General features: G+C 38.7%; 1 protein-coding gene across 1 annotated transcript in view; it reads left to right on the top strand.

The window, feature by feature from the left end:
* TAF4B (TATA-box binding protein associated factor 4b) overlaps positions 1–19,247 on the top strand; it is a gene marked incomplete at both ends in the record, with an annotated part of 68,859 nt that overhangs the window by 29,686 nt on the left and 19,926 nt on the right. Inside the window, 6 exons of the mRNA XM_079533648.1 lie at positions 1,232–1,367; positions 1,892–1,997; positions 7,647–7,819; positions 10,622–10,752; positions 15,860–15,985; positions 16,953–17,009. Coding sequence (XP_079389774.1) covers positions 1,232–1,367; positions 1,892–1,997; positions 7,647–7,819; positions 10,622–10,752; positions 15,860–15,985; positions 16,953–17,009 — 729 coding nt within the window. The remainder of the gene's footprint in view (positions 1–1,231; positions 1,368–1,891; positions 1,998–7,646; positions 7,820–10,621; positions 10,753–15,859; positions 15,986–16,952; positions 17,010–19,247) is intronic.

Raw genomic sequence — 19,247 nt, 5'->3', positions numbered from 1 at the left:
CATTTTCTTGTGAACATGTGGTTTTCTGGTGCTCGTGATGTTTGCTGATTAAATTTGAAGTTAGTTGGCAGAAGGAGACAGTCTAATTTCTAAGAGCAATAAATGTCAATTCTTCACATTTAATTCTAAACTTGTATAGTTTATTTAAATACAAACACTGCTTGAGCATTCTTTAGTCTTTCTGAAATTAGACTTAAAAAGCAGAGAATGTGTTTTCTCAACCATTTTTCTGTTGACTTCTTGCCTCTAACCAGCTAGGATTCAATCTGAAAATGTTAGTAATTTTGGTAACTTTTAATCCTTGGTGAAAAGGTCTTTCTGCAACTTGTAATTAAGAGCTTTTGCAGAGGATATATCAAAAGCTGCAGTCCACATTTCTGCTGGCTAGGAGCCTTGGAAATGAAGCTTTGGGGATATCACTGTTGCTTTCTTGCATTTTAATGGTTACCCCTGAAGAGGAAGAATTAGTATTTACAGGCTGTGCCTTTAGGTCTGTGTTGTGATGACATCCTGCTGTCAGGTTGTGTTTCTTTCAAGAGCCTCTTTAAACAACACTATCAGCCCTTCCCTTTTTACCCTTCAGCAGTGTACTACTGTTTTTGCACAGAGGCAAACACCTCAGTACAGGTGTTGCTAGTTAGTACTTATGTTCCATCTAACTGGTGCATTTCATGTACTTTTGTTTAACACTTCAAAACTTGGCATCTCAATTTACAGTTGACCTTCCAGCTCCAAAAATGCATCAGTAACTTCATAGTCTGTACTCTTCACTAAAGGAAAAGAATTCCATGCAAGGCTTCTGTTTGTTTTGGTGATTTTTATTTTTTGTGAAACTAGATGTGTGTGATACCTACTGTTTTGAGCTTGTTGGCAGACAGTCTCAATATTCAATTGGTAGCCTGTTAAGAAAAACTTAGGAAAGGTTCTTAGCGTAGCAGACTGTAGAATTCAGTGAAATTTTCCTGATATAGCTACTTGAGAGTAGGGATGAAATGCCTGTTAGAGCTTGCTGAATAAGCTTTAAGCTCGACACTAGTCATTAAGATTTTGTTTCTTGACTTTAAAGTTGAAAGTAATTTTTCTTTGAGCATGCTGTTTTTTATAAACTGAGAGCTAGGCATACATGCATGCCCTGCAGCACTTCTGACGGAATGAACATGTTGATACTATCTAGCTCTCTGTATATTTGTTTCACTCTTTTCACTCTTCATATTTGTTATCCCACTTGCAGGTAGTCCAACAACCACCAGGAACCATAGTAAAGCAAGTATCCGCACTTCCACAGTCCTCAACACTGACTCTTCAGACACCTGTTGAGAAGAGAATGCCACTGAATACGCTTGTTCAAACAAACCAATTTCCTGCTGGTATGGAGAAACTTTCGTAATGGAGAAGGGCGAACACTACTGAGGTGTAAAAATAAGCGTGGGCTGTTGGTAGATTTCAGGGAAGTAAGAAGGTGTTGTATATTGGGGCATTCAGTTCTGTTTTAGGAATCCCGATAAGAAGCTCAGCACCATGTCCAGTTCTGTTGCCTCCATAGCAATTTAATTTTTAAAATACTGTAAGATCCTTGCAGTAAGCTTTCTTTGAACTGTCATAATCTTGAGACTTGTGTCAAGAGACTTTTTCCTTCAGCAGATCCAGGTTGATGCATAACATAAGTTTTTGTTGCAGCCAACAAGTTTTCACTTAAACCTCTCACTAGTCAGAACAGAGGAGGGTGTTTGAGAGTGTAGGATTTTTGGCCTTACAGAATGTAGCACTTTAGAGTGTCTGGTTTCCTGGTTGTTACTGAGTCTGCAGTACCTTTGTTAGAAGTATGAACTGATTAAACAGCATTAAAAAGCATTTTGCTTTCTACTATGGCATGTTCTTTGTTTTGTTTTAGGCTCTGTTCTGAAACAAGTTACCCTGCCAGGAAATAAAATTCTGTCGCTTCAAGCGTCTCCTCTTCAGAAAAGTAAAATAAAAGAGAATGGAACAACATCCTTCAGGTAAAAATAAACAATATGGTTTACTACAGGAAGGAACAAAAGAAACAGCACATATAGAAGAGGGAATAGAGCCCAGATAAAAGCAGCTTTCTTTAGAGACTTATGATTGGTGTTTTTATCTTATATTATAAATTGTCAAACAGGAATCTAAGAACTCAGACCTTGTAGTAGATCTTATTCCTATTATAGGATAACTGTCTCAGCGAGTTAGGTTTTTCGTTGTTATTTCAAGAGTGTAATTACCCAAACGGTGTACATCAGTATGTATCAGTTTTTCATTTGTAGAGGAGACATTGATCTTGATCCTGTGAGTACTGCTAACTAAAGTTACCCTGTATTAAAAGCTCTCCATAGTATTAAGTCAGATATAACTACTACTTCTTATGGACAGCCAGATAGCATTGAGCTGCAATTTGGACTGGCTAGCAATCTGTTTAAAGCTGTGTGCTGTATTACATATCTTTTATTAGCTCTTCATGCAAGCTTGTTCCTATATGTAGAGGTGGAACTCTTTGACTACACCTCTAATTGTGGCTTCTGGCATGTTCTCTAGGCTTTCAGATTTGAAGAATGCTTAAAACTTCTAGTTCTAATAACTGATTAACTTTTAAAAAGGAGAAATGATACTTTTTTTGTAGCTCTAGAATCTAATGTTGAAATAGTAATAGGCTGCCATAATTATGCGTTATTAGCTTTAAGACTTTAAGGCAAACTTGAAGTTAGTCTTCCAGAAGTAAAAGCAGACATGACACCTTTGTGCTTTTGGCCCATTGACTTCTCATTGTTTGAAAGCTATGGCTTTGTGTATTCTGATGCATACCCATCAAAAACAAATAAAAACAAACAAACAAAAAAAAAACAGCCAACAAAATGCCTGATAAATATTTCAAAAAGCAAAACCCAATCCTCCCTAGGAATGAGATTTTTCTGTGCTCCTCCAGTAAAAAATAAATTAACTTTCTAGGATGAAGAAGTTTGAACTGAGTTTCTTGAGGTTCTATCTTGTCAGGTTTTTAGAGTATTTAGAAAAAACTGTGCTTCTGCAATGTGATCCAAGATGGATTTCTGCTCTGCTGGACTATGAATTTGTAATTAGCTGAAGTACTCGACAACTCAGGTTTGAAATCTCTAGCTTAACCTACTCTTTTCTAATAGGTTTCTCATCCCTGAAGAATTTATCTCTTCAGATATCTTCTTGATTCTTGTACTCACCAATGCAACCAAGCAGGCCTGGCATCACTTAGCATTATTCTAGCCTTGACAATAGATTTTCCCCATTGAGTCCTGAAGTAGTTTGCTCTCTTCTGTCATTTATTATTCCTAGCAAAGATAATTTTCCTGGTTTATGATCCATCAGCCAGCTGATGAATGAGGTAGAGAACACGATGGCCCCCTTTCAGGTTTTGTGATGGGATTTGTTATGGACAGAGAGCATGTTTTCGTAACTGATGTGATACAGGAATTTCCTGTATTTTTGGTTGTGCCTGTTACAACCCCTTTTCCCCTCACTGAGCACCAACAAAAAGAGCCTGTCCCTATCCGCTTGAGACATGGCCATTAGGTGATAAAATCCCCTCTCTGTCTTCTCTTCTCTAGGCTAAACAGTCCCATGTCTCTCAGTCTTTTCTCGTAAGGGAGATACTCCTTAATCTTCTTCGAACCCACTGGACTCTCTCTAGAAGATCCCTGTTTTTCTTGAGCTGGGGAGATCAGAACTGGATGCAGTACTCCACAGTGTTTCTTTTTTGATTGCTAGAGATGAGAATGGGAAGGGGTGATTTTCTTGTTTCAATTTTGAAAAGTCTTCCTAGAAAAAGTAAGATTTCAGCTAACCTTGCACATCACTGAGAGATGGTTGTCCTGCAGAATGCACTGTAAGGAGCGGTCTGGTTTAAAAGCAAACATCAAGAGTTTTATAACTGTTCTACTTATCTGGTAAAGTATCCCAGACTCATAGAATGGCTTGGATTGTAGGATGCTCAAGGATTAAGTTCCAACCCCCCTGCTACAGCCAAGTTTGCCAGCTTCTAAGTAAAGTACTAGGTCAGATTGCCCAAGGTCCCATCCAGCCTGACTTTAACTACCTCGGGGATGGGGCATTTATAAATTCCCTGGGCAACCTGTTCCAGCACCTTACCACTCTCAGTAAAAAAAAAACAAAACAAAACAAACAAAAAAAAACAACCAGAACACTTCCCCCTGACATCTCATCTAAATCTCCCTTGTGTTAATTTAAAACCATTCCCCTTTTTCCTGTCACTGTCTACCCATGTAAAAAGTTGATTTCCTTCATATTTATGAATTTCCTTTAAATATTGCAGCCTATCTTCATAGGGGAGGTGCTCCAGCCCTTTGATCATCTTCATGGCCCTCCTATGGATGCTTTCCAAAAGCTCCTTATCTTTCCTTTGTTGGGGACCCCAGAGTTGGACATAGTACTCCAACTGAGGTCTCGTGGGGACGGAGTAGAAGGGAACAATTGCCTCCCTCGCCCTTCTGGCCACCCATCTTCTGATAGAACCCAGGATACTGTTGGCCTTCCAGGCTGCAAACGCACACTGCTGACTCATTACATTTTTAATCAACTGGAACCCTAAGTCCTTCTCAGCAGGGTTACTCTCAAAGAGTTCTCCCAGTTTGTATACATATCTGGGATTACCTTGACCCAAGTGCAAAACCTTGCCTTTTGCTTTGTTGAACAACAAAGCTAGTATATACTGGAGCACCCTGGGGAGAAAAAAAAAAAAAAAGGGTGCATATTCACCTCTTAAACTACTTGTGCCTTTCTTGCACCTGTTGTATCTGTTATTTTCAAAAATGGATACAGCTGATTTGAAAATTTAGATTGGGAAGTTCCAGAAATCAGAACTGCTAGTCAAGCAGGAGTGAGACAGCAGAGTGGAAAAATCTCGGCAGCCTCTTGTCCTGCCCATGGTGATCAGGAGTGCTGGTGGGTCTTGCTCTGCTGGAATTGTTCTGTCCCCTGTAGTTGTCTGTGGTAGTGCATGGAAGTTTGGGTTAAGTATATTTCAGTAGTTTTCACTTTTACTATTAAAAAAAAATAAGTAAATCATTGAGTAACTGGAAAATTGAATGTGAAGAAAATGAATGCGTTGTTCAAACACCAGAGGGTGCCACAGACTCACTTTTCAGCCACTACAGCCTAATCTGTAACATAGGAAGTACATCTGCATTGCTTGAACATATTTCTCCAGTTGAGTATTCAATTTGAATGTCAAATATGACTCCATGCAGGATAACATTGACAGCAGAGCATTCTGTTTTATTGTTTGTCCTGACAACTTTAATCACTGGAGATCTATAACAGCTAGGAGAGTGATCCTTGTTGACCTCTGGATGTGATATGAGCAAATGCAGAAAAGTATTAATGACTGTGATAAAGATGATGGACTTTGTGGAGGTTTTGCTGAAGATGAAAGCAAGGCAGCAGCTAACCAAACACCTCCATGTGTGTTCTAGAATGTTTTTCATTTATCACTTTACTGGAACGGTTTTAATAGTTCACTCTAAATACATGGTACAATGCCTAAAATGATTGAGTTTTGTTAAAATAACAAGATAAAATGAACAGTAAAGAGTGCAGACTTCATTTGGCTTCTGAAACTTATGTTATTTGCTAGTGAGCACTATTGCTAGGGAAATTTTGTGGTGCATTCTTGGAGCTAAGTAAAGTAAGTGCAGCGGTGTTTTTCTAAATGCAAAAGAATCTTTCATCAAAGCTAGTAACTTAATGCAGTCTTATGTCTGCAGTAAAGAAGTTAGAATTGGTCTTCAGAACCAGCATGGGTAGAGATGGCTACTTGTGCATGAGTTCTCATGCGTGTGCACTCATAAGAGAGATTATGATTGAAAATATAGAAAAAAATAGTTACTTGATAATGTGAGGTGAAACATAAAATTGTAGCTAGCTGTATAGTCCAAAAGGTTACTTGTTGCCTTCTTGAGTATTTGGAGTATGTAGCCAGATTAAAAACTGAAATGGTATAATAGTTTACCTGTGCTACAAGCATCCTTATGTAGACTCCATAAACAAGGGTCCTTTTTTTAGTGTGATGAATCTGAGGCACAAGCCTGGTCAGGAAGCTATGTCTAGGTAAGACTTAATGTACGAAACTGATTTGAGAATCTGTTGGTCTCCTTTTCCCTAAGCAAATTATACAGAAGCTGTCTGGCATGCAAGTATACAAATGAAAGGCAGGAAGGGTAGGGGAAGGCTGGATTAATTTCCTTGCCTCCTCTTCATAATATTGTGGGAGAAGTCTTACACCATAGAATGCCATTGAAGTCCGAAAAAGAAAAATCTATAATTTAAGGAAAAACAAACATCACTTTCTTGCATCTTTTGAGCATCACTAAAACCCAACCCATTTTCCAATAAATTCAATTTATACCTATTGCTAATCAGAAAGCATTCTCCAAGAGATCCCATTTCATCTAGGAATAGGAAGTATCTGACCTGCTCCTGATTCAATAGTTATTTAGGCAATACAGTGCTTTCTGAAGGTGGACTTCATCAGAGAACACCTTTGCAAAGACTCCTTTTTCTCAAATCAAAAGATGTTCAAATTGAGTGTTTCCAACAGCTTATCTGAATTAATACTGCAGGCTTCTATTCTAAACCCTCGAAGCCAACATTACAGCCTTTGTCACTTTGTGAAGCAAAAAGGCTTTCTCTTTATGATCTAAAGCTTTCTGAAAATAACTTGAATTGTTTCATTGCAAAACTTCTCAAAAAATTTCACATATGAGATTTATTAAGTATTTTAGCTTACAAGATCGATCTTAAAGCTGAAACATGCAAACGATTTGCTTAATGTGGGCTTTACCATGATGGCAGGGAGCTCTAGCTTTGTTAGTCCGAAGTTCCACAGTTGGATTTTTATTTTGAGCTTCAACAGAATCCAGCTTACAAGGGAATGCTGAGAACTAGAGCTCTGCCACTGTTCTTCAGAAGTGTCTGCACGTGGTGTGGAGGATGCCACATGCTGTACAATAGGGCTGATTCAGAGAGGAAGATCTGAGTTGATTGTAGCATACAGGCAAGAAGGGAACTCTGAAAAAAGAAGTAGAAATCAGCTTTGTGCCAATACGCTTTTCCTGCTATCTTCAGTTTGTAGGACAGGCATATCTGTTAGAAAATTGCCTTGCTCATAGTTTAACAAATGTTCAACTTTATTCTACACTTGTTGCTATTCAGTGAATTGTGTTTTTATAACAAATTCCAATTTAACTTGTGACTTTAATAACTCCAAGAGGAACCTTGACTTCTGAATAATAAATACCGCTAATAAATACCACTGCTGTAAGATCAGTGGTGGAGATGGGGAATCTCATGGGAATTTTAAACCGTGGTTTACCTCAGCCCTTTGTTTACAAGGTTATTCAGAATTTAAGTTTCTTCTAAAGAATTTGCATACCTAGCAACTGAGTCATTAGTCAAACTAACATTTGAGAAACTTAAATGAATTGTGAAGGCTTGTTGTGAGGCTTCTTTACCTAAACACTTCCACACCAAAAACCTGTAGTATAGAGGTAGCCTCCAAAACATGTGAACATACTTGTTGATAGAAGCGCCCTTTTCTTTGTATCCATTCTGAATGAAGCATAAAATCTTGTGTTTCTCTTTAGAAAAGATGAAGACGACATAAATGATGTGACTTCCATGGCTGGAGTCAACATTAATGAAGAGAGCGCATGCATTCTGGCAACAAATTCAGAGCTCATTGGTACTGTGATCCGCTCTTGTGCAGATGAACCTTTTCTGTTTTCTGAAGCACTTCAGAAGAAGATTTTGAACATCGGTGAGAATAAAACATGTGATTAGTATGTGTTGATGTAGTGTGTCCTTGCCTCTTTCATTAGCCAGACTCTCGTCTTTGAAGGAGTCAGACCTCTAAGATCTGTCAACTTCGTTCATGTGTTTCTACTGAATATATCGGCCCCTTCTAGTAGACAAATAATCTTCAATATTTTTTTTTTTATGTAGAAGATTGAAGCGCAATAGGAGAGAAGACAAACTGGTGCCACTTTTACTTATAAGAAGTTAGCTACTACTACTCTTACTTTTAGTGGAGTACATAAAAACCATACAGATGTTAATTTCACATGCTGAAGTATGCTTTTCTATTCCTGCAGCTCCTAATTGGATACATTAAATTGACTTCTCTAAAAACATGTGCATTCCTTAGCCGGTTGGGGTTGTGTATATTCTGCTGACCAAGGTTGCAGATCCTGCCCCTGTGGTTAGGAAGAAATTTCATGCTGCTGATAGAATCACAGAATTGCTCAGGTTGGAAGAGACCTCAAAGATCATCAAGTCCAACCTCAACCATACTAACCTAACTCTAACAACCCATCACTGAATCATGTGCCTGAGCACCACATCTAGACAGTTTTAAAACACATTCAGGGATGGTGACTCATCTACCTTACATGCACAGGGCAGGCTTTTGCTTATGACTCCCTCTATGGAAAACTCTTTCATTGAGTTACATACAAAAGGGGATGTTAGTTATCTGTCTGTATGAGTGGATAATACTGTGGAATGTATGTTATGTCAAAGCAGGGAGTGGAGCGTGCATTTGTATAGCACCGCATTGTTTACAGCAAGCTGGATATTTTTCAGCGTCTTATTCCTGTTCCCTGCTTGGTAGCTTGCCATTCTGTAACAGTGAGTTTAGCAGCTCAGCATCTATAATATGAAGCCCCCAGTTCATATGTGCAGCCATAATTCAAGCCATAATACAAGTGGTCTTGTTACATGATCAGAAAGACTTCCTGTTTCTATGTGCAACTTATTCCCAGTCCAAGCAATGCAACTAGCTTGTGAAACACATGTATCTTGCAAACTCTATATGCTGCCTTCCTATACTTCATACTCCATGTACTCCACACTGGCACAGATCTGCAGTTTGAACTACATAGGGTATGGTTTAGTGAAGGTAGTGCTGTGTTACTAACTGAAAAGGGAATATATATGTCGGAACTGGAGCATAGAAGCTTTTCTCATAGTTTAGTAGAAGGTTATCTAGTTATCCAGGCAGTACACATAAGGAAAAACAGAGCTCTAAAAACCAAAAACAAAGCAAAACAAAAAAAAACCCCACACGCTTGTACAACAACTGTTTTGTGGTGTTCAAATAACTTATTTAAAGATGGAAAACATAAATACAACTCTTTCAAGACTTGCATGATAGCTGTTGCATGTTTATGGCATGAATTATTATTAATGAAAAATGTTTTGATAGTGAGGCAAGGAGTACTGTCAGGGATTACAATAACTTAGAAAATAAATGCTTCTGTTCCTTAGCTGAGATCTCTCTTCTGTTCAGGAAGTGTATGTGGAGGGTGGTTTTGAGGGTTGGGGGAATTTAACTCTGGTCTTAAACTGAAGTTTCATGTGTCCTGATTGTCTAGTGGTAAATTATGGAGGAAGCATTAAAAGATGCTTGAGCAAAATGTGCTTTGCACTCAACTGAAGTACAGTCTAATATTTACCATGTGAATTCAACAGGGGGAACATTTTGATCATAGTGTGGGAAACCATTGTAGATTGTCCCCGACTTGCTACTCTAACTGAAAATACATAATAAAGGCAGATGAAATAGGTGATTAGTTTTTTACAGTGTACTGTTTATCCATTCTTAACACTTCACTTGGCAATAAATACCAAAATGGATTTTGAATGCTATTATGTATTGCATCATAAAGTCTTAACAGCTATTGCAAATGCTATGAGGGGCAAGGGAAAGAGCTTCTGGTAGGTACTGTGCAGAAAGTGTATGAAAGCACTGTCAGCCTTACCCACAAGGCAGTGCTTTCCAGGTGTCCTGATACACTGTGCTGCACTGTGTCAACCACAGGCGTGCTGCTCCATTGCAGCCTGCAGGAAGGTGCGAGGTGGCATCTCACCCTGAGCATGGGGTCCTGGCAGCCTCAAAAGCAGCTGCTGAAGTGCAGAGGAATAGCAGTACTTGTCAGTGAACAGGGAGAGTGGTGTCAGCCAGCGAGAAATGGGTTGAAGGCACGATGACCCCAGTTGGTTTATGTCTTTGTTTTTAAAGCTTCTACCTTAGGATAGCTGGGTCAGTCTGCTGTGGACTGGTTGATCGAGGTAGGTGAGAGGATGCCTGGGTCTCATATGCTTGGAGAGCACTGCGAAAATCTTCCCTGTTCATCGAATAAATGTGATGAGTTGTTAACAAGTGTGGTGTCAAGCAGGGCAAAATGTAATTCTCTATTTTTTTTAATTACTGAAATTAACAGAATATGGCACTAATTTCTACAGCTACCACATCTCCCCATCCCTGAACATGAAGCTTGATTTGTGTTCTTATTAACTTTGTCCTATAAATGACCTTGCAAGGAGAGTGATTCTAGAGGCTAAGTGAAACAATGTCTATATTTTCTGAAGCTCCAGGCTAAGTTTTATTAATGTAGTGTCTAAGATCTTTGAAGTTGTGACTTTACCAGGAAAATCATAATCTCCAAACCTTTATTCATAATGGGTATGACTTCCAGGGGGAACAGAATACCTGCTGTGCTAATTATTTCAATTATCAGCTACTACTAAAACACGTAATGGATTTTCTCTGCTTCCACAGGTAAAAGGCATGACATTATGGAACTTAACTCTGATGTTGTGAACTTGATCTCCCATGCTACACAGGAGAGATTACGAGGGCTCCTAGAAAAACTAACTGTAATTGCTCAGCACAGAGTATCAACCCATAAGGTAAAGGAAATCATTAAGCAAGTTTTGTGCCAAAGTTTTCCTGCTTTACCGCCTTCAAGCTAAACTTCTTCCAAGCATAGGTACATCATATGCAATATGTGATTCTTTTCAGTGTCTACCGAAGGCTGATTTTCTTTAACTGTTTAATAGCCTCTAACTATTCTTTATACTTTCCATTCAACTTGTTAGATAAGCACTCTTAAAACCAAATGTAAATGCATTTGTAGTTTTCCATAGAAATGGTGGCTGTCATGTAAAAATCTCCCTTATACATGGTAAACATAAAGCTATTGGTCGTTGGATTGATTTAGGGGCTTGCATTTGCTTATTTTCTTTGCTGCTGATGGAACCATGGTACTTCTCAGCAAAAGGCCTGGAGAATTTGAGTGTTTTGTTTTCAGTTCCGTGTGAATTTTGTTTTCAGTTCCATGTGAAAGTAGAGACCCTTTGATGTTAGTCTCAGGGATTTTTGTACCTCCAGTGTTACTGAAAGCCTCCTTCCTGTGGTATTAACTTAACTGAGTATGAAGGAGGTCTGATATCATTGAGCCAGTGTGGTACCAATAGGAAGCATTAACTTACAAAAGACCAAGCTAGCACTTTGAGACTTTTCTTTACAAACAAAGGTATGATTTTTTTTTTTTTTTTTCCAGTATCAAACAGGAACTTTATTTCAATATAATAAGAGCAATCAACTGACAGGATAGGAGTTATTTTTTTAATAGAATCCTTTTTATAGGTTTCTAGATAATGAAGAAGCAGTATTAAAGAGCAGGAACTGTTTGAAAAATTTGAAGTATTATAATGACATCCCACGCAGCTGAGCATGCCATTCCTTGCCAGAAGAGTTTTTAAAAAATTCAGTGCAGAAGATGTGTACAGTTTTTATGAGAAAACTTTGTTCTGTGTTGTCTTCAAAGTAGGCAATGCAGTATGTCTGTGAGCTGAAGTGAGGTGGAAGCTGAAGTCTTGAGGGGCTCTGGTAGCACTCAGTGCCTTGTAAATGCCAAAGATGGCAAGAGGGTTTTTTTGGACAGTGGGCTTGGAGAGACTGACTTTCCTCAATGAAAACAAAGTGAAATCTGGTTGGTTTTGATATGATTGAATTGCCAGAAGCGAAGATAAGGTTGTATGACTGCAGTAAACTTCTTCTCAAAAAAGAAAAAAAAAAAAAAAAAAAAGAAGAAGAAAAAAAAAGAGGAAAAAACTGTACTGGTCATGATAATCTTAGAGGCACAGGTGCCCTTTTTCAGTAGGAAGGTGGTATTAAATTACAGGTGAATACCCTGAAAGACTGCACTTGTGATTATTCTCACATGAATAATACTGCAAATATGCTGATAGGCTTTTAGAAATCTATGTTCAAGAGCAGAACACTTCCGGGTCTTAGTGCACTGGTATGTATTTGTATAGGCCTGTATTCTATCTCCCCCAGTGCTTGCCACTGCTGTCTTTCATCCCTCTAGGCTATAGCCTCTGTGGACTCCATGCATTTCAGAAAATCATCCAGACACTTTACGTGAGGGTTGGATAGTTGCCCCGCAGGGCTTTTTATTGGCATATATTCATTAGAAAAAGAGAGTATCGTGACAGATGTGGTGAAATCAAGGTAACTATTCTAGGGTAGAAGCTGTTGTGAAAGTTAGTAATTCATGGGTTAATACCAAGGAGACCTTTTGTATTGTATTAGGCTTGTGCCTAGCAGCTTTCATCTGATGACTAGCCTTTCAAAGAGATTTGGCAGGTTAAAGGCTTTGTATCACAGCTTGCTACTGTGTAGACTTTCCCACTTTTGCCATTTTTTGCTTAAAAAGAAAAGAAAAAGAAAAGCCACACACTTAATTGTAATTGTAAGTTACTAATTTAATTAGTGTTGAACTGTTACGGTGATCTGTATCCAAAGCAGGGAATAGCCTTTTAAATTGCTATAAGCTGATGTCTGTTCTGCAGCTCTTACTGCGATTCCTTGAGAAAGGCCTAGTAAGACAATAAAGACAGTCAGCTATATGGTTCCATTCCTCAGCTGCTTCTCTTCTGTGATCTGGAGAGCTGCTGAGGTATGAGTGTGCCTGTGACATCATATGATAGCCAAGACCAGAATTAATAGTGACAGCTAAACTGTGTAGTGATTAAAAATGTTTTTGTTGTGGATTGGGTTTAGCACAGTATCAGACAACTGCTCTGTGTTTCCTGTATTTGGAGCCATGAACTCCTGGCTTTGAGAGTTGTATGCTGTTGTAAACCTGGTTTAATGACAACATTGTCTTAGTGTGCAGTATCAATGAAGTATGGCAGCCTAGACCATCCTGTCAGTATGGCAATATGATGTTGCAGCTCCTTTGGTTAAAGGGGTAAACTCTGCTATAAATGCTCCTTTATGTGAAAAGTGTCAGCATTCCTTTTCTTCTTTTCTTTCCCTTGCCCCCTGCCCACCTCTAACCCATCAAACTGCAGAGAGAAGTAACTCCTGAAAGGTTTAGAGACTTTTCTGCTTTTAACTTGGCTTAGGTAAAGCTGAAGCTCAATAAGTTCCCACTGAGTAGCTGATCCTCCGTAACCTCTTGTGTCCGTACTCTGTCTTCAGCAAGGCTTTTCAACATGCTTTGAATTGTTCAGCCCCTGGAGAAGAACTGTTCTGTATGGGATTCTTCCAGCTTCACTCCTGGAGGACTGAAAACAACGAAGCTTCTGCATGTGTGTTTTTTTTCTGTACCTCTTGACATAAAATACTTTCCTAGTACCAAACTGGAAATACCTTAGATTTCAAATTCATTTAAAAGTACACGACAGTCTAGAAAGGAGCTTGCAAACTGTGAACAAGGTGTACAGCTTTCCCTTTAATTTGTTGTTGGATGTTCTCACATATTTAGGCATGCTCTGTATTGTGGTTACTTGCGTTACTTGTCACTAACTTAAATCCTCAGATTCTCTCCCTAATTACAACCTGTGTGTAACTTCAGTTTTTGCAGGGGTCACACTACTGTAGGTGAGGTCTGTCTGGCCTTGTGTGAAGAAATTCATCCATTTATGTGAACAAAAACTAATCCAGCTTGCTTCCTCATAACAATAGCGGTTACGAGGTATGTGCAGGTATAGCACATATACAATGTAGCGTTTTCTGTCTAAGCAATTACAGTGCTAACAGAAAACAGAATAAGCTTGTTGCATAGAAAGGACAAAATGTAACTGGAGGTTCTTAAGAAACTTCAGACATTTTAAGCCTCTGTTATTGAGTAAAAATTGTGTAAAATAAATAAATAAATCCTCCTAGTTCTTGTCCCCTATGGCTTTATGATACTGCATCGGGGTACTTCTCATTGGGTGGCTTGCATCACTAATTGGCATCGAGTCTTTGATTGGACTTTAAAAATGTAATCATCTAACCCTGACTTTCAACATTCCAGAATGAAGCGTTTCTAAACTTCAAAAAATAATCTTCTGGTAATATGGCTTTCTTCTTTGTCCTGTTAAAAGGATTGCAGCATGGTGGTGGATTATAAACTGCTGCTCCAAAACAAATTGTACTTGTGCTGAGGCTGACTCATGGAGTGTGTGTTTTGTGGGGAGCAGTAAAAAGTTGAGAGCAGTAACAAGAGGGAAGAGAAAGGCTTGTCAGACTGTTTTGCAGAACCACAGACTCTTCTTGAGAAGGACAAAGTCTCCTTAGTTGCAACACATGGTGTGGTCTGAGCCACAATTGATGATACGTGACAATGTGGTGGCTCACTGAAAGGAGCGAACAGAATACAAGAAGAGGGATTGATTTCATGCTTTGTCTGAATTGTGAGAATTGAGTTTGGAAGACAGCAGTGACTCACAATGTGACTTTTACTTTTCTTCCAACTTTTAGAAGTATATGAGTGTGGGAAGAAGGGTCTGAGTATACTGTGTCTGAAAACTTAAGTGTTTGGAAATTGAAGTCACTGATAGTTTATATATGTAAAGTACACCCTCCCTTAGAATATACCTGTAAAACGTCCTGTGCTTGTTCCATAAGAATTGCATGTCAGAGTTGCTTCATTTAAGTGTGAGATTGGATGGAGTATAAGGAAGGATTGCTGAAAATACATATGTTTGGTTGCTAAAAGCCTAAATATAAACGTATCAGGAAAAGAGAAGATCACAAAATAACAGAGACAGAAAACTCTAGGATGTACATTAGAGTGGTTTAAATAAGTATCTTGATTTGCTTGATGTCCTTTGTCCGATGTGTATATTTCAATACCCAATGCAGAAGAGCAGAAGCAGTTAAAAAAATAGATTTTCATGGCTGACAACGTTTTAGATCTTTCCTTCTGTTGTTCTTCCTTTCGAGACAGGCTAAATCTAAGTTACTTAGTCTTTCCAAAGGGGAAAAAAATGATAAGAAAAGCAAACTGCTGATTGCTATCTGTTTATATCTATGTACATACTAAAATGACTGTAGTCTTGTTTGAATGCATACATGTTCAGTTAGTGTTGCAACCAGTCAATAATATTCATTTGGCCCAACTTTGAGCTGGACATTGGACCAGGTGACTTTATAGATCACCTCTCAACATAAACTATTCCGTGATTTGAAAGCATCCCCTGATGCAGAAATATATATTTCTGGAGCTACAATAAATTATGTACAATCACCTCACATTCCCCACCACAAAATTAATGTAACCAGTTTTATTCCCCACCAGGCAAGGTTTATTTCAAGTTCTGGATTAAATGGCAAAAACTTCAAAAGTTTGGGTCTTATGTTTTTATCCACTGTCTTTAAATGGGAAAGTGTATGATGATCTCTTCTCAGTTCTGTTCTTTTTCCTCTTAATAATCCATCCAGAAGACAATCTTGTTTGTTTACTGGTTATGAAATTTATGATAGCCTTTCATAAGAACTACAGTTCTAATATTATTGTAGTCAATAGACAGTAGAATGAGGTGTTAATTTTGTCAATTGCTCCATAACCTCTTGCTAGTCACAGATCCAAAGATGCATGCTTGAGTGGAGAGGAGATACCACCTGAAGTCTTTCTAAAGCATCTTACCTTTCTCAGCTTGAGAAAACAGCATTATTTTCAGGCTGATTCCATTTATTAGCTCTAGTGGTGTATAAAAAGCCCTGTTCTCTTTTCAGGGGAGTGATACATACATTGTATCTAGTGACACGAGAGCACAGCTAAAATTTCTTGAAAAGCTTGATCACCTAGAAAAGCAAAGAAAGGATGAAGAGGAACGTGAAATGTTGCTACGAGCAGCCAAGGTAAGAACATCGTTTTTTGCTTTTCAGAGCTGAAACACTGGCCTTATAACTAGTCTTTAATGTTTAGGATAACTCAAACCATAGAGAAAAGGGTTTTAGGCTTTTTACATTCTCCTAAAAACCATAGGAATTCTTTCAGGTAAGTAGGTAAGGAATTCTTTCAGGTAAGAGTGAGCTCTTCTTTTGATTATTCCTTCTGGACAAAATGAAATAAAAGTAATATTCGCATAGCCATAAACTTCATTTATGGCTCAGTTTTGAGTTCAAAAAATGCCCTTGTCCTTCTGCACACCTGGAATTTGGGGAGATTTGCTGCCCTGACAGGTATATTTCTTTTCTGTAGTTAGATCAGAGAGTTCAACTTTGAGCTGGTACACTTGCATCTGAGAATCAGAACAGAAATAAGTATCCTTCCCACTTCCCTCCCCACAAGAGCAGAAAAGAAAACAAGCAAACAGCAACAAAAAAACCCCAACAAATCAGTAGATCTTGCACAATCACATGAGACTCGATCCTCTCCTATTTTGTTGTTTTGTTTTTGAGCTGACTTCTGGATCCCCTTGGGTGGAAATGTAATCCAGACTGGAAAGAATCAAGTTGTACTTGCAGAAGTACAGAATTATGACTCCTTTTCTTTCCTGCACTTCCTGTCCTTTGTAAGTGTCTGCTGCTGACATGAACAGCATCATGCCTAGACTGGACCTGACTGACAGTGTTAGCATCATTTTCAGTTTAATCTTGCTTCAGGCTAGAGCAGAGGCAGCCAGCCCAGATGGGGGGAGGGGGAGGGGAGGGTGTATGTATGTGGAGGGGGAGGGGAGCCAGTCTGGATTGAGGCATTCGCCCCTGGAGCAAAATCTTTCAATCACAGGAGAAAATTGTCATTTATTAAATATTTAATGTATGTATGCTGTGGTGTTTGGATGCTAGTAATTCCTATTCAATCTTTTTCTTGTTCCTTTGGTAGAGCCGTTCCAATAAAGAAGATCCAGAGCATCTGCGTTTAAAGCAGAAAGTGAAAGAGGTAGGTCTTTCAAGTTACCATGCTTGCCTTTGTGTGCTGAGAGAAGGTTGGCAGCCCTGTCCTGGCAATTAGGTCAGGGTTTATTTTGCTGTTGCATACCATTTGCAGAGGCCTTGGGGAAGGACAGGAACTGCTACAGGCAAGGGCAGTGCTTTAAACGAGGTCAATGAGTTATGAGATCTCTTTCAACATTTTATTTTCGTAGTTCTAGTCTTGTTTAGAAATGGCTCTTTGTAAACTACAGCAGTACACTTGGTAGGAATATAATGTGGGATTAGAAAAAAAAAAAAAGAAACTTTGAGATTTAGCATCTGGGACTGTACAATAGGCTACATTTTTCCAGGGTAATTGTTCGTTTTGTAAATCTGATACTGCTTATAATTCTTTGGCTGGGAGGCGGTACTGGGATTTAGTTTAAATGGAAAACGCCTCTGGCTTTTAATTTTCTGGGCCCAGCAGTTTTCTGTTCTGGAATGGAGCCCTTGTTTCACACAGTTCATGTTTAGCTGCAGGGGTTTTAGTTTATAGCTTAGACTGGTTAAGCTTTTACTCCCAGAGGCCTCTGCATAGCAACTGTAGAAATCAACAAATAAGTTCATTTATGTCTGCAGCCTCCTCTCAGTAGCTGACTTTTTACATTTCCCAATATCCATTTCCTGACTTTTCTAGCCTGAGAGAAAAAAGCTCCACTAATTGGAGCTTATTTTAATTGAGCCTTAATATTGGATCTCACTGGAGTTGCCCCCAGAGCTACTGGGAACAGAATGAAATGAAAGTACCTAAGGTTGAAGATGTGTGTGTATGTGTGTGTGAAATTTTTCACTTGACCTACAGATTCTTTTCCCTGCTGAATAAATCATCAAGCCTGTTCACATTTCTGATTAAGGATCTGACAGCAGATGATAATAAAGACAATTGAGGTGTGAGACGTGTGATACAGAGCTGAAGAAATTCGTTTCTATAGTTACTTGACTGATTTCATGCAATTTTTAAGGATCTTTGTGCTAAATGAGTGTGATTTTCTGAGCAACCTTTTTCCTTAACTGTGCCTCTTGAACTATGAAATTTGTTGTTGCTTAACATTGCTGCACTTGGCTCCTAGGTGCCAGGAGCAGCAGCAGGTTATTTATGAATGCTTTAAAGGCCCTTATTGTTTGGATTAATGTAGGAGCTGAGGCAAAACAAATGGAAATCCAGTAAAATAGTATTAGAATCAATGCTCTGGATTTGCACCAAAGTAGAAGAAATTTGTAAAATGAGAGGAGAGAAAACTTGCTTTACTGTCTATCTTTTAATTCCTTTTCCCTTCTTACAACTCCTTTTTCATGCTTACAGAATAATCAGCCAGTACAGAAGTTGCCTTAAAGCCCTTTCCAGTTTCCCTCGTTGCCACCAGGTTCAACAATCAGCGGGTAAACGCTGATTTGTCTTGTCTTGTAGGTGGCCTTACTTCTAGATCATATGATTGTTTTTGTAGTTTTTTTATTGAACCACTGCAAACCTGCATTTTAGCAATTAGTTTATGCAACTACTTTTCTCTTTGCCTTTGAACAATAGCATAGAGGGTCTTGAAAAATATTCCATGACTCAAGATATTTAGAAGAAGGAAATTTAACAGTGTACTTTGGTTCTTCTAGGTGTACAAAAAAGTAGCCAACAGAGTGGAGAGGACTGCTTGAGTATAAAATCCTCTAGTTCATATATCTTATGAAGATATATACAGGAAAGATATCTTTCCTATATCTTATCTTGTGCTGGATGAGCACTGCCTTAATCGTGTTTGTCCTGCGTTTTGTCTGTGCTTTGCCAATCATGGAGTGGTCTCCAACTGCTTCATCATAGGAAAAGCAGGCAGATATGCCACTTTAGACAATGAAGATCTTTTCGTGGGTATTGCCTTACCCTCTGCTCTCCTGAGTATGGGGCAGCAGAACTTCACCAGATTTCATGAGCAGTGCAGGAGACCCACCTTCCTGGTGCTTTCTTTTGTCTGTTTCAAGGTTAAGTTGTAAGGAGCCCACATGAAACTGGTCAGTCTTGACACTTTATTGATGGTTAGCTCAGTACAAAAATGCAAGTGCAAGTAGGTCTGCAGTAAGAGCAAAATTGAAATTAACAAACATCCTAAACCTAAAACTAGTGTAGGATGTGCTGGGATGAAAGCCTGAAAAGGCTCACCATTGTCATTCTTACTGGTCAAGCTATGAGTGTAGCCTGTTCCTAGCAAACCAAAGGTAG

This window comes from Tetrao urogallus, assembly GCF_951394365.1.
Source record: "Tetrao urogallus genome assembly, chromosome: 3".
Taxonomy (NCBI): Eukaryota; Metazoa; Chordata; class Aves; order Galliformes; family Phasianidae; genus Tetrao; species Tetrao urogallus.
Note: the sequence above shows the minus strand (reverse complement) of the source record. Positions and strands in the feature narration are given on the sequence as shown.